The 14,926-nt window shown below is 46.8% G+C and overlaps 1 protein-coding gene across 1 annotated transcript in view; it reads right to left on the bottom strand.

Moving 5' to 3' along the window:
- The window catches only part of LOC122939886 (alpha-2-macroglobulin-like), a 277,231-nt gene that overhangs the window by 145,713 nt on the left and 116,592 nt on the right, over positions 1 to 14,926 (bottom strand). Inside the window, exon 14 of the mRNA XM_044296073.1 lies at positions 12,339 to 12,484. Coding sequence (XP_044152008.1) covers positions 12,339 to 12,484 — 146 coding nt within the window. The remainder of the gene's footprint in view (positions 1 to 12,338; positions 12,485 to 14,926) is intronic.

The following is a 14,926-nucleotide window of genomic DNA, read 5'->3' as shown; positions in this document are numbered from 1 at the left end:
AAGGCTTTCGAATATATAACTGCACCACTGAACAGCAAATAATATATTTTTTTGCCACTAATACACACCAAAAAGGGCTGTAATTTTCTCACTTCACCACACAAGAAGGGCTTTAGAACATAAAAATGCAGCGCTGAATGGCAAATAATACTTTTTTTTTGCCACTAATACATGGAAAAATGGCTGTAATTTTCTCACTTCACCATACAACGGCCAATAAGCCCTTTTTTCCCACTTATACACACCAAAAAATGCTTTAGAACATATAACTGCACTGCTGAACGGCAAATCCTTTTTTTTTGCCACTAATAAATGCCAAAAATGGCTGTAATTTTGTCACTTCATCACACAATGGCTAAGAAGCCCTTTTGTTTGCCACTAATACACGCCAAAAAAGGCTTTAGAACATATAACTGCACAGCTGAACGGCAAATAATACTTTTTTTGCCACTAATACACCCTAAAAAAGGCTGTATTTTTCTTAGTTCACCACACGATGGCTAATAAGCCCTTTTTTCCCACTAATACACGCTAAAAAAGCTTTAGAACATATAACTGCACCGTTAAACGGACAAAAAAGCTTTAGAACATATAACTGCACCGCTGAACGGCGAATACTTTTTTTTGCCACTAATACACAACAAAAAAGGCTTTAAAACATTTAACTGCACCGCACAGAGAACAGTTTGCTGGAATTACAGAGGTATCATCTATTGCAAACTTGAAAGCCGCAGTATAATGGCAATTTGGATCTGCAGTCAGTGCAGCAAGGTGTAATAGGATTGTTCCTATTACCCAGGCTGTACACTCCCCTATTGAACCCTGTTCTGCTTTAATTCTGAGGAATAATTCCTCCCTATCCTTTCCCTACACTTCTAATGATCTTTCCCTGCACCACTGAACAGCAAATAATATATTTTTTTGCCACTAATACACACCAAAAAGGGCTTTAGAACATAAAACTGCAGCGCTGAATGGCAAATAATACTTTTTTTGCCACTAATACATGGAAAAAGGGCTGTAATTTTCTCACTTCACCATACAACGGCCAATAAGCCCTTTTTTTCCCACTTATATACACCAAAAAATGCTTTAGAACATATAACTGTACTGCTGAACGGCAAAACGTTTTTTTTTTTTGCCACTAATAAACGCCAAAAAGGGCTGTCATTTTGTCACTTCACCACACAATGGCTAAGAAGCCCTTTTGTTTGCCACTAATACATGCCAAAAAAGGCTTTAGAACATATAACTGCAGCCGCTGAATGGCAAATAATACTTTTTTTGCCACTAATACACCCCAAAAAAGGCTGTATTTTTCTTAGTTCACCACACAATGGCTAATAAGTAGGGATGAGCGAACTCGAACTGTATAGTTCGGGTTCGTACCGAATTTTGGGGTGTCCGTGACACGGACCCGAACCCGGACATTTTCGTAAAAGTCCGGGTTCGGGTTCGGTGTTCGTCGCTTTCTTCGCGCTTTTGTGACGCTTTCTTGGCGCTTTTTGAAAGGCTGCAAAGCAGCCAATCAACAAGCGTCATACTACTTGCCCCAAGAGGCCATCACAGCCATGCCTACTATTGGCATGGCTGTGATTGGCCAGAGCACCATGTGACCCAGCCTCTATTTAAGCTGGAGTCACATAGCGCTGCCCGTCACTCTGCTCTGATTAGCGTAGGGAGAGGTTGCGGCTGCGACAGTAGGGCGAGATTAGGCAGATTAACTCCTCCAAAGGACTTGATTAACTGATCGATCTGCAGCTGTGGATCATTGAGCTGCTGATCCTCAATTGCTCACTGTTTTTAGGCTGCACAGACCGTTTGTCAGTCTCATTTTTCTGGGGTGATCGGCGGCCATTTTGTGTCTTGTGGTGCGCCAGCACAAGCTGCGACCAAGTGCATTTAACCCTCAATGGTGTGGTTGTTTTTTGGCTAAAGCCTACATCAGGGTGAAGCTGTCACACCTAAGTGCATTTAACCAGCAATAGTCTGTTCATTTTTTGGCCATATACAAAATCAGGGGCAAGCTGCGCCTGTCACCAAGTGCATTTAACCCTCAATGGTGTGGTTGTTTTTTGGCTAAAGCCTACATCAGGGTGAAGCTGTCACACCAAGTGCATTTAACCAGCAATAGTCTGTTCATTTTTTGGCCATATACAAAATCAGGGGCAAGCTGCGCCTGTCACCAAGTGCATTTAACCCTCAATGGTGTGGTTGTTTTTTGGCTAAAGCCTACATCAGGGTGAAGCTGTCACACCAAGTGCATTTAACCAGCAATAGTCTGTTCATTTTTTGGCCATATACAAAATCAGGGGCAAGCTGCGCCTGTCACCAAGTGCATTTAACCCTCAATGGTGTGGTTGTTTTTTGGCTAAAGCCTACATCAGGGTGAAGCTGTCACACCAAGTGCATTTAACCAGCAATAGTCTGTTCATTTTTTGGCCATATCCCAGTCTAATTCTGTCACTAAATCCATACCGGTCACCCAGCGCCTAAATACTAGGCCTCAAATTTATATCCAGCTAAATCTGTCCCTAGTGCTGTAGCTGGGCGAGTTATTTAGTGTCCGTTCAAGCACATTTCTTGTTCTGGGTTGAAATACAATTCCCAATTTAGCAATTTCATAATTTAGTGGTTCCTGCTATATCAGAGCTATTTGAAATCTATCCCAAAAAGGGTATATAATATTGAAGGTGCACATTGGGTCATTCAGAATAACTTCACACACACCCGCTACTGTGTATTTCCAAGTCTAATTCTGTCACTAAACCCATACCTGTCACCCAGCGCCTAAATACTAGGCCTCAAATTTAAATCCCTCTAAATCTCTCGTTACCCACCGCTGTACTGTTGTTGCTGGGCAAGATATTTAGTGTCCGTCAAAGCACATTTTTTGTTCTGGGTTGAAGTACAATTCCCAATTTAGCAATTTCATAATTTAGTGGTTTCTGCTATATCAGAGCTATTTGAAATCTATCCCTAAAAGGGTATATAATATTGAAGGTGCACATAGGGTCATTCAGAATAACTTCACACACACGCTTCTGTGCATTTCCAAGTCTAATTCTGTCACTAAATCCATACCGGTGACCCAGCGCCTAAATACTAGGCCTCAAATTTAAATCCCTCTAAATCTCTCGTTACCCACCACTGTACTGTTGTTGCTGGGCAAGATATTTAGTGTCCGTCAAAGCACATTTTTTGTTCTGGGTTGAAGTACAATTCCCAATTTAGCAATTTCATAATTTAGTGGTTTCTGCTATATCAGAGCTATTTGAAATCTATCCCTAAAAGGGTATATAATATTGAAGGTGCACATAGGGTCATTCAGAATAACTTCACACACACGCTTCTGTGCATTTCCAAGTCTAATTCTGTCACTAAATCCATACCGGTGACCCAGCGCCTAAATACTAGGCCTCAAATTTAAATCCCTCTAAATCTCTCGTTACCCACCGCTGTACTGTTGTTGCTGGGCAAGATATTTAGTGTCCGTCAAAGCACATTTTTTGTTCTGGGTTGAAGTACAATTCCCAATTTAGCAATTTCATAATTTAGTGGTTTCTGCTATATCAGAGCTATTTGAAATCTATCCCTAAAAGGGTATATAATATTCAAGGTGCACATAGGGTCATTCAGAATAACTTCACACACACGCTTCTGTGCATTTCCAAGTCTAATTCTGTCACTAAATCCATACCGGTGACCCAGCGCCTAAATACTAGGCCTCAAATTTAAATCCCTCTAAATCTCTCGTTACCCACCGCTGTACTGTTGTTGCTGGGCAAGATATTTAGTGTCCGTCAAAGCACATTTTTTGTTCTGGGTTGAAGTACAATTCCCAATTTAGCAATTTCATAATTTAGTGGTTCCTGCTATATCAGAGCTATTTGAAATCTATCCCAAAAAGGGTATATAATATTGAAGGTGCACATTGGGTCATTCAGAATAACTTCACACACACCCGCTACTGTGTATTTCCAAGTCTAATTCTGTCACTAAACCCATACCTGTCACCCAGCGCCTAAATACTAGGCCTCAAATTTAAATCCCTCTAAATCTCTCGTTACCCACCGCTGTACTGTTGTTGCTGGGCAAGATATTTAGTGTCCGTCAAAGCACATTTTTTGTTCTGGGTTGAAGTACAATTCCCAATTTAGCAATTTCATAATTTAGTGGTTTCTGCTATATCAGAGCTATTTGAAATCTATCCCTAAAAGGGTATATAATATTGAAGGTGCACATAGGGTCATTCAGAATAACTTCACACACACGCTTCTGTGCATTTCCAAGTCTAATTCTGTCACTAAATCCATACCGGTGACCCAGCGCCTAAATACTAGGCCTCAAATTTAAATCCCTCTAAATCTCTCGTTACCCACCGCTGTACTGTTGTTGCTGGGCAAGATATTTAGTGTCCGTCAAAGCACATTTTTTGTTCTGGGTTGAAGTACAATTCCCAATTTAGCAATTTCATAATTTAGTGGTTCCTGCTATATCAGAGCTATTTGAAATCTATCCCAAAAAGGGTATATAATATTGAAGGTGCACATTGGGTCATTCAGAATAACTTCACACACACCCGCTACTGTGTATTTCCAAGTCTAATTCTGTCACTAAACCCATACCTGTCACCCAGCGCCTAAATACTAGGCCTCAAATTTAAATCCCTCTAAATCTCTCGTTACCGCTGTACTGTTGTAGCTGGGAAAGTTATTTAGTGCCCGTCAAAGCACATTTTTTGTTCTGGGTTGAAGTACAATTCCCAATTTAGCAATTTCATAATTTAGTGGTTCCTGCTATATCAGAGCTATTTGAAATCTATCCCAAAAAGGGTATATAATATTCAAGGTGCACATTGGGTCATTCAGAATAACTTCACACACACGCTTCTGTGCATTTCCAAGTCTAATTCTGTCACTAAATCCATACCGGTCACCCAGCGCCTAAATACTAGGCCTCAAATTTATATCCCGCTGAATTTGAATACAATACATTGGGCCAAATAATATATTTGTTGTTGTGGTGAACCATAACAATGAGAAAAACATCTAGTAAGGGACGTGGACGTGGACATGGTCGTGGTGGTGTTAGTGGACCCTCTGGTGCTGGGAGAGGACGTGGCCGTTCTGCCACATCCACACGTCCTAGTGTACCAACTACCTCAGGTCCCAGTAGCCGCCAGAATTTACAGCGATATATGGTGGGGCCCAATGCCGTTCTAAGGATGGTAAGGCCTGAGCAGGTACAGGCATTAGTCAATTGGGTGGCCGACAGTGGATCCAGCACGTTCACATTATCTCCCACCCAGTCTTCTGCAGAAAGCGCACAGATGGCGCCTGAAAACCAACCCCATCAGTCTGTCACATCACCCCCATGCATACCAGGGAAACTGTCTCAGCCTCAAGTTATGCAGCAGTCTCTTATGCTGTTTGAAGACTCCGCTGGCAGGGTTTCCCAAGGGCATCCACCTAGCCCTTCCCCAGCGGTGAAAGACATAGAATGCACTGACGCACAACCACTTATGTTTCCTGATGATGAGGACATGGGAATACCACCTCAGCATGTCTCTGATGATGACGAAACACAGGTGCCAACTGCTGCGTCTTTCTGCAGTGTGCAGACTGAACAGGAGGTCAGGGATCAAGACTGGGTGGAAGACGATGCAGGGGACGATGAGGTCCTAGACCCCACATGGAATGAAGGTCGTGCCACTGACTTTCACAGTTCGGAGGAAGAGGCAGTGGTGAGACCGAGCCAACAGCGTAGCAAAAGAGGGAGCAGTGGGCAAAAGCAGAACACCCGCCGCCAAGAGACTCCGCCTGCTACTGACCGCCGCCATCTGGGACCGAGCACCCCAAAGGCAGCTTCAAGGAGTTCCCTGGCATGGCACTTCTTCAAACAATGTGCTGACGACAAGACCCGAGTGGTTTGCACGCTGTGCCATCAGAGCCTGAAGCGAGGCATTAACGTTCTGAACCTGAGCACAACCTGCATGACCAGGCACCTGCATGCAAAGCATGAACTGCAGTGGAGTAAACACCTTAAAACCAAGGAAGTCACTCAGGCTCCCCCTGCTACCTCTTCTGCTGCTGCCGCCTCGGCCTATTCTGCTGCTGCCGCCTCGGCCTCTTCCTCCGCCTCTGGAGGAACGTTGGCACCTGCCGCCCAGCAAACAGGGGATGTACCACCAACACCACCACCACCACCTCCGTCACCAAGCGTCTCAACCATGTCACACGCCAGCGTTCAGCTCTCCATCTCACAAACATTTGATAGAAAGCGTAAATTCCCACCTAGCCACCCTCGATCCCTGGCCCTGAATGCCAGCATTTCTAAACTACTGGCCTATGAAATGCTGTCATTTAGGCTGGTGGACACAGACAGCTTCAAACAGCTCATGTCGCTTGCTGTCCCACAGTATGTTGTTCCCAGCCGGCACTACTTCTCCAAGAGAGCCGTGCCTTCCCTGCACAACCAAGTATCCGATAAAATCAAGTGTGCACTGCGCAACGCCATCTGTAGCAAGGTCCACCTAACCACAGATACGTGGACCAGTAAGCACGGCCAGGGACGCTATATCTCCCTAACTGCACACTGGGTAAATGTAGTGGCAGCTGGGCCCCAGGCGGAGAGCTGTTTGGCGCACGTCCTGCCGCCGCCAAGGATCGCAGGGCAACATTCTTTGCCTCCTGTTGCCACCTCCTCCTTCTCGGCTTCCTCCTCCTCTTCTTCCACCTGCTCATCCAGTCAGCCACACACCTTCACCACCAACTTCAGCACAGCCCGGGGTAAACGTCAGCAGGCCATTCTGAAACTCATATGTTTGGGGGACAGGCCCCACACCGCACAGGAGTTGTGGCGGGGTATTGAACAACAGACCGACGAGTGGTTGCTGCCGGTGAGCCTCAAGCCCGGCCTGGTGGTGTGTGATAATGGGCGAAATCTCGTTGCAGCTCTGGGACTAGCCAATTTGACGCACATCCCTTGCTTGGCGCATGTGCTGAATTTGGTGGTGCAGAAGTTCATTCACAACTACCCCGACATGTCAGAGCTGCTGCATAAAGTGCGGGCCGTCTGTTCGCGCTTCCGGCGTTCACATCCTGCCGCTGCTCGCCTGTCTGCGCTACAGCGTAACTTCGGCCTTCCCGCTCACCGCCTCATATGCGACGTGCCCACCAGGTGGAACTCCACCTTGCACATGCTGGACAGACTGTGCGAGCAGCAGCAGGCCATAGTGGAGTTTCAGCTGCAGCACGCACGGGTCAGTCGCACTACAGAACAGCACCACTTCACCACCAATGACTGGGCCTCCATGCGAGACCTGTGTGCCCTGTTGCGCTGTTTCGAGTACTCCACCAACATGGCCAGTGGCGATGACACCGTTATCAGCGTTACAATACCACTTCTATGTCTCCTTGAGAAAACACTTAGGGCGATGATGGAACAGGAGGTGGCCCAGGAGGAGGAGGAGGAGGATGAGGAAGAGGGGTCATTTTTAGCACTTTCAGGCCAGTCTCTTCGAAGTGACTCAGAGGGAGGTTTTTGGCAACAGCAGAGGCCAGGTACAAATGTGGCCAGCCAGGGCCCACTACTGGAGGACGAGGAGGACGAGGATGAGGAGGAGGTGGAGGAGGATGAGGATGAAGCATGGTCACAGCGGGGTGGCACCCAACGCAGCTCGGGTCCATCACTGGTGCGTGGCTGGGGGGAAAGGCAGGACGATGACGATACGCCTCCCACAGAGGACAGCTTGTCCTTACCCCTGGGCAGCCTGGCACACATGAGCGACTACATGCTGCAGTGCCTGCGCAACGACAGCAGAGTTGCCCACATTTTAACCTGTGCGGACTACTGGGTTGCCACCCTGCTGGATCCACGCTACAAAGACAATGTGCCCACCTTACTTCCTGCACTGGAGCGTGATAGGAAGATGCGCGAGTACAAGCGCACGTTGGTAGACGCGCTACTGAGAGCATTCCCAAATGTCACAGGGGAACAAGTGGAAGCCCAAGGCCAAGGCAGAGGAGGAGCAAGAGGTCGCCAAGGCAGCTGTGTCACGGCCAGCTCCTCTGAGGGCAGGGTTAGCATGGCAGAGATGTGGAAAACTTTTGTCAACACGCCACAGCTAACTGCACCACCACCTGATACGCAACGTGTTAGCAGGAGGCAACATTTCACTAACATGGTGGAACAGTACGTGTGCACACCCCTCCACGTACTGACTGATGGTTCGGCCCCATTCAACTTCTGGGTCTCTAAATTGTCCACGTGGCCAGAGCTAGCCTTTTATGCCTTGGAGGTGCTGGCCTGCCCGGCAGCCAGCGTTTTGTCTGAACGTGTATTCAGCACGGCAGGGGGCGTCATTACAGACAAACGCAGCCGCCTGTCTACAGCCAATGTGGACAAGCTGACGTTCATAAAAATGAACCAGGCATGGATCCCACAGGACCTGTCCGTCCCTTGTCCAGATTAGACATTAACTACCTCCCCATAACCATATATTATTGGACTCCAGGGCACTTCCTCATTCAATCCTATTTTTATTTTCATTTTACCATTATATTGCGATGCTACCCAAAGTTGAATGAACCTCTCCTCTGCCTGTGTGCTAGGCCTAAATATATGCCAATGGACTGTTGCAGTGGTGGCTGACATGAAGCCTGATTCTCTGCTATGACATGCAGACTAATTCTCTGCTGACATGAAGCCAGATTGTCTGTTACGGGACCTCTCTCCTCTGCCTGGGTGCTGGGCCTAAATTTATGACAATGGACTGTTGCAGTGGTGGCTGACGTGAAGCCTGATTCTCTGCTATGACATGCAGACTGATTCTCTGCTGACATGAAGCCAGATCGTCTGTTACGGGACCTCTCTGCTCTGCCTGTGTGCTAGGCCTAAATATATGCCAATGGACTGTTGCAGTGGTGGGTGACGTGAAGCCTCATTCTCTGCTATGACATGCAGACTGATTCTCTGCTGACATGAAGCCAGATTGTCTGTTACGGGACCTCTCTGCTCTGCCTGTGTGCTAGGCCTAAATATATGCCAATGGACTGTTGCAGTGGTGGGTGACGTGAAGCCTCATTCTCTGCTATGACATGCAGACTGATTCTCTGCTGTCATGAAGCCAGATTGTCTGTTACGGGACCTCTCTGCTCTGCCTGTGTGCTAGGCCTAAATATATGCCAATGGACTGTTGCAGTGGTGGGTGACGTGAAGCCTCATTCTCTGCTATGACATGCAGACTGATTCTCTGCTGACATGAAGCCAGATTGTCTGTTACGGGACCTCTCTGCTCTGCCTGTGTGCTAGGCCTAAATATATGCCAATGGACTGTTGCAGTGGTGGGTGACGTGAAGCCTCATTCTCTGCTATGACATGCAGACTGATTCTCTGCTGTCATGAAGCCAGATTGTCTGTTACGGGACCTCTCTGCTCTGCCTGTGTGCTAGGCCTAAATATATGCCAATGGACTGTTGCAGTGGTGGGTGACGTGAAGCCTCATTCTCTGCTATGACATGCAGACTAATTCTCTGCTGACATGAAGACAGATTCTCTGTTACGGGACCTCTCTCCTCTGCCTGTGTGTGTGCTGGGCCTAAATATATGCCAATGGACTGTTGCAGTGGTGGCTGACGTGAAGCCTCATTCTCTGCTATGACATGCAGACTGATTCTCTGCTGACATGAAGCCAGATTCTCTGTTACGGGACCTCTCTCCTCTGCCTGTGTGTGTGCTGGGCCTAAATATATGCCAATGGACTGTTGCAGTGGTGGCTGACGTGAAGCCTCATTCTCTGCTATGACATGCAGACTGATTCTCTGCTGACATGAAGCCAGATTCTCTGTTACGGGACCTCTCTCCTCTGCCTGTGTGTGTGCTGGGCCTAAATATATGCCAATGGACTGTTGCAGTGGTGGCTGACGTGAAGCCTCATTCTCTGCTATGACATGCAGACTGATTCTCTGCTGACATGAAGCCAGATTCTCTGTTACGGGACCTCTCTCCTCTGCCTGTGTGTGTGCTGGGCCTAAATATATGCCAATGGACTGTTGCAGTGGTGGCTGACGTGAAGCCTCATTCTCTGCTATGACATGCAGACTAATTCTCTGCTGACATGAAGACAGATTCTCTGTTACGGGACCTCCCTCCTCTGCCTGGGTGCTGGGCCTAAATATATGCCAATGGACTGTTGCAGTGGTGGCTGACGTGAAGCCTCATTCTCTGCTATGACATGCAGACTGATTCTCTGCTGACATGAAGACAGATTCTCTGTTACGGGACCTCTCTCCTCTGCCTGTGTGCTAGGCCTAAATATATGCCAATGGACTGTTGCAGTGGTGGGTGACGTGAAGCCTCATTCTCTGCTATGACATGCAGACTGATTCTCTGCTGTCATGAAGCCAGATTGTCTGTTACGGGACCTCTCTGCTCTGCCTGTGTGCTAGGCCTAAATATATGCCAATGGACTGTTGCAGTGGTGGGTGACGTGAAGCCTCATTCTCTGCTATGACATGCAGACTAATTCTCTGCTGACATGAAGACAGATTCTCTGTTACGGGACCTCTCTCCTCTGCCTGTGTGTGTGCTGGGCCTAAATATATGCCAATGGACTGTTGCAGTGGTGGCTGACGTGAAGCCTGATTCTCTGCTATGACATGCAGACTGATTCTCTGCTGACATGAAGCCAGATTCTCTGTTACGGGACCTCTCTCCTCTGCCTGTGTGCTAGGCCTAAATATATGCCAATGGACTGTTGCAGTGGTGGCTGACGTGAAGCCTCATTCTCTGCTATGACATGCAGACTAATTCTCTGCTGACATGAAGACAGATTCTCTGTTACGGGACCTCTCTCCTCTGCCTGGGTGCCGGGGCCTAAATATCTGAGAATGGACTGTTCCAGTGGTGGGTGACGGGAAGCCAGATTCTCTGCTATGGAACCTCTCTCCAATTGATTTTGGTTAATTTTTATTTATTTAATTTTTATTTTAATTAATTTCCCTATCCACATTTGTTTGCAGGGGATTTACCTACATGTTGCTGCCTTTTGCAGCCCTCTAGCCCTTTCCTGGGCTGTTTTACAGCCGTTTTAGTGCCGAAAAGTTCGGGTCCCCATTGACTTCAATGGGGTTCGGGTTCGGGACGAAGTTCGGATCGGGTTCGGATCCCGAACCCGAACATTTCCGGGATGTTCGGCCGAACTTCTCGAACCCGAACATCCAGGTGTTCGCTCAACTCTACTAATAAGCCCTTTTTTCTCACTAATACACGCTAAAAAAGCTTTAGAACATATAACTGCACCGCTGAACAGACAAAAAAGCTTTAGAACATATAACTGCACCGCTGAACGGCGAATACTTTTTTTTTGCCACTAATACACAACAAAAAAAGCTTTAAAACATTTAACTGCGCCGCACAGAGAACAGTTTGCTGGAGTTACAGAGGGTTTGCTGGAATTACAGAGGTATCATCTATTGCAAACAGTTTGCTGGAATTACAGAACAGTTTGCTGGAATTACAGAGGTATCATCTATTGCAAACCTGAAAGCCGCAGTATAATGGCAATTTGGATCCGCAGTCAGAGCAGCAAGGTGTAATAGGATTGTTCCTATTACCCAGGCTGTACACTCCCCTATTGAACCCTGTTCTGCTTCAATTCTGTGGAATAATTCCTCCCTATCCTTTCCCTACACTTCTAATGATCTTTCCCTGAACTTCTATTCAGCTAAATAAAAGTTTTCAAGTCTTTCCGAGCGCTGTCCCTAGCGCCTGCTGACGTCTCTCCCTGCGATAAGCACACTGGAAAATGGCAGGATCCAAGATGGCTGAGGCTATTTATAGGGCTGTGACATCACAGGGCTGGCTGGCTGCTGATTGGCTGTATGCATGGCATTGTGGGTGATCCCTCATTCCCAGAGTTCTTTGCTAAATGTCCTAACATATGCAGGAGCCATTTTAGGAAAAAAATTGATTCGTTACCATGAAGCGTGAGTAAATTCGAATTCGTTGTGAATCAAATTTTCCCTGAAATTCAGATCGAATTGCACTTCGTCAACTTTGATTCGCTCATCACTACTCTTAAGAGAGCCGGGAACCTAAGGACCATGAGCATACTTAATGGTGACTTGTGTTATAAATGTATTTCAGATCAGTTATTTTATACTGTTGTTCTCTAGGTTATTAAAGAAGTGAAAGGTTAACCTGTGGTGCAGCGATGAATAAAACATTACTGTTTTCAAGTCTGACCCATTTCCTACATCATCCTCAGCCAGTCCCACCATCTTACACGTTATTTCCAATACTTCTTTATTTTCAGGGTATATCATTGCACTCACTTTATTCCTGAAACATTTCTCCATGTTGAATTGAACAGAATCTGCTACAGCATCTTGATTAGGAAACAAAATGTAACCAAGAATGCTAAAGGTTGGTGCCATATCTGCAGTCAGAGGAAGCTTGAGTACCACGTCACCACGTTCATCTGGACAAATCAGAAATGAACAATCAAGTCTGGCCTGAAGGTAATTTAAAATAACCAATAGAAAGAATAAAGTATGAATAATGTCAGTACAAGACTTTAAATATAAAACGTGTTGAGCGTAAAAAAAACCGCTAAGTCTATAGAATTGCTCTAGAGCTGTGATGCCCAACTGACAGTCTGGAGGAAGCAATTACCTTGTTGTGTCACCTCAAAGGATGGCAGATTTTTATGGACTAGTACCTTCTCTAGGATATCTGTAAATCCCGAAGAATGTAAGATTTTTTTCAGTTTTTATCTCTGTTATGGTGGCACTACTCTATCTTTTTAATTAGGTAAAATGTATGGAAGAAATGCTAGCCTCAAGCAGGTCAGGCCACAGGCTCCAGCTATTATTTTAAAGGATAACTGTCATATTTTTTATTTATTTGCTAGTTTATTAGAGCTAGGCATGTATACCTGAGTTAGTCTGTCCATTATTGTCAAAAGATCTGTAATTACCTTATAATAACAGCTTTCATTAATGTCTCCTGACCCTTTCCACCGGTCTCTTAAAAGACCATTGCTATGGCTTGTCTGTCTTCGGCTAATCATAAAACAGAAGACGGAGGGGCGGTGCTCCACACTGCATGGCTGCATTAGTCTTCAGAGTGAGGAGGCGTGTCTCTCAGTAATCCAATCTGATTGGCTGGCAGGAAGCTCCTGGCTACAGCAAGTGTGTATGTGAACTGAGGGAAGGCAGTTTTGGCCTCAAATAACTGGCAGACAGGGGCGTAGCGTGGGGGGGGGGCGGGGGGGCCGTTGCCCCGGGCGCCACACTGCAGGGGGGCGCGGCTGTCAGCTGGGCTGGCACAAGTTAAATCGAGCCTGACACTGTGTTTTTTTTTTCTTCACGCAGCGTCCGGCAGCAGAGCAGAGTGAGGAGGGGACAGGGGGCGGGGCATGAATGGCAGTTCCCGATAGGCTCCGCCCACCTTCCAGGCGGGAACGGTGTAGTGTCCCACTAGGTAGGAGTGGGCACTACACAAGGGTCAATTGGGTAGAAGTTTTACTTCTGCTCACAAGGGACAGTGATATTGTATTGATCTATGCATTTAATGTAATTTACTGTGTGTTTTACATGCAATGGTTTCCCCTGTCATATGCTTTGCAGGCCTAGTTGGGTGTAATTAGACATTCCAGACACTAGAGGGAGATAGGGAGCCCCTAGTATAAATGTCCAGGCCCAGACAGGGAGGGGTTAGGTCATAGTCAGGAGTCTGTGGAGACAGAAGTGAGAAGGCACCAGCCCGAGATATGCTGAGGGCCTCCTCCTGACATGCAGCTGGATAGTCCTGGTTTCTAGCTGCACCAGGGGGCTAGATGGAGTACAGCCTGCCTGGAGACCATAGTGTATTCCAGGGGACTAGAGGAGTTACCTCGTCAGCCTGAAGCTCCTGAGGCTAAGGATAGCTCAGTTGAGATACCCCAGTAGTAGGACAGCACCTCCTGGGAGCAACCTGCAGCCACCTTGTCACATCAAGCAGAGAGACAGCTAGGAAACAAAGGTACTGTAACCTTAAGCAAGTGCCAATACTGGAGGAAGGAATTTATACCAAGGATTTAAGCCATCAATTAGGCATCCGGGCCTTGGGATCCAGCCAGCTCGAATAGCTGTGGGGATAGAGCAGCACTGCACTGCAAAGCATTAACTATATACCCTCCAAGTATCTTGCAAGATAAAAACCTGCTGTGCATTGGGAACTGTAAAGGACTGCATTAACATCTTCTGTAACTGCATGTACAAAGTTGGACTGTTTTCACCAAGTAAAGCAACGTTTGGTTCAACAACTGCGTACTCATTTAATCCTCCTGCAAACCGGTGTGCCACCGTTACAGGCACTGGCGTCACGATCCTTAAAGGGACCTTGCCTCAGGCACTCTAAACACCTGTAACAACCAGGGCACCTCACCCAACATCAGGCCAGGTCTCTACACCCAGAGTGTGCCCCAGAGGAACTAGTGTCTGCCTCTCATTCACTGCTACATGCCTGCCCAGGGTCCTTCAAAAAGTGAGTAACCCTCGATTGCCCATAACCGTGACCTCACTGTCGCTATACCCTGCAGGTCTGGCTTGTTGCAAAGGCAGTGCAGAGCCAGCCAGTAGCCGGAGCATGAATGAACTGAAGATGCAGAAGTCCAGACTCCAGGCCAGGCAGAGAGTGATTCAAGCGACCCAGAGTGAGTGACAGTCTGAGTCAGTGACTGTCCCTGAGTGCAGAGTCCCACCCTGTGTAATTAGGTGAGAGAAGGGGAGAGGCGGCCATTATATTAATAACAAAGAGGGGGACATTATATTAATAATAAATAGGGGGCCAATACATTAGTATTAATTTAATGACCCCCTCTTTATTATTAATATAATGTCCCCCTCTTTATTATTAATATGATAGCCCCCTCTTTATT

Source organism: Bufo gargarizans, chromosome 6, assembly GCF_014858855.1.
Source record: "Bufo gargarizans isolate SCDJY-AF-19 chromosome 6, ASM1485885v1, whole genome shotgun sequence".
Taxonomy (NCBI): domain Eukaryota; kingdom Metazoa; phylum Chordata; class Amphibia; order Anura; family Bufonidae; genus Bufo; species Bufo gargarizans.
Note: the sequence above shows the minus strand (reverse complement) of the source record. Positions and strands in the feature narration are given on the sequence as shown.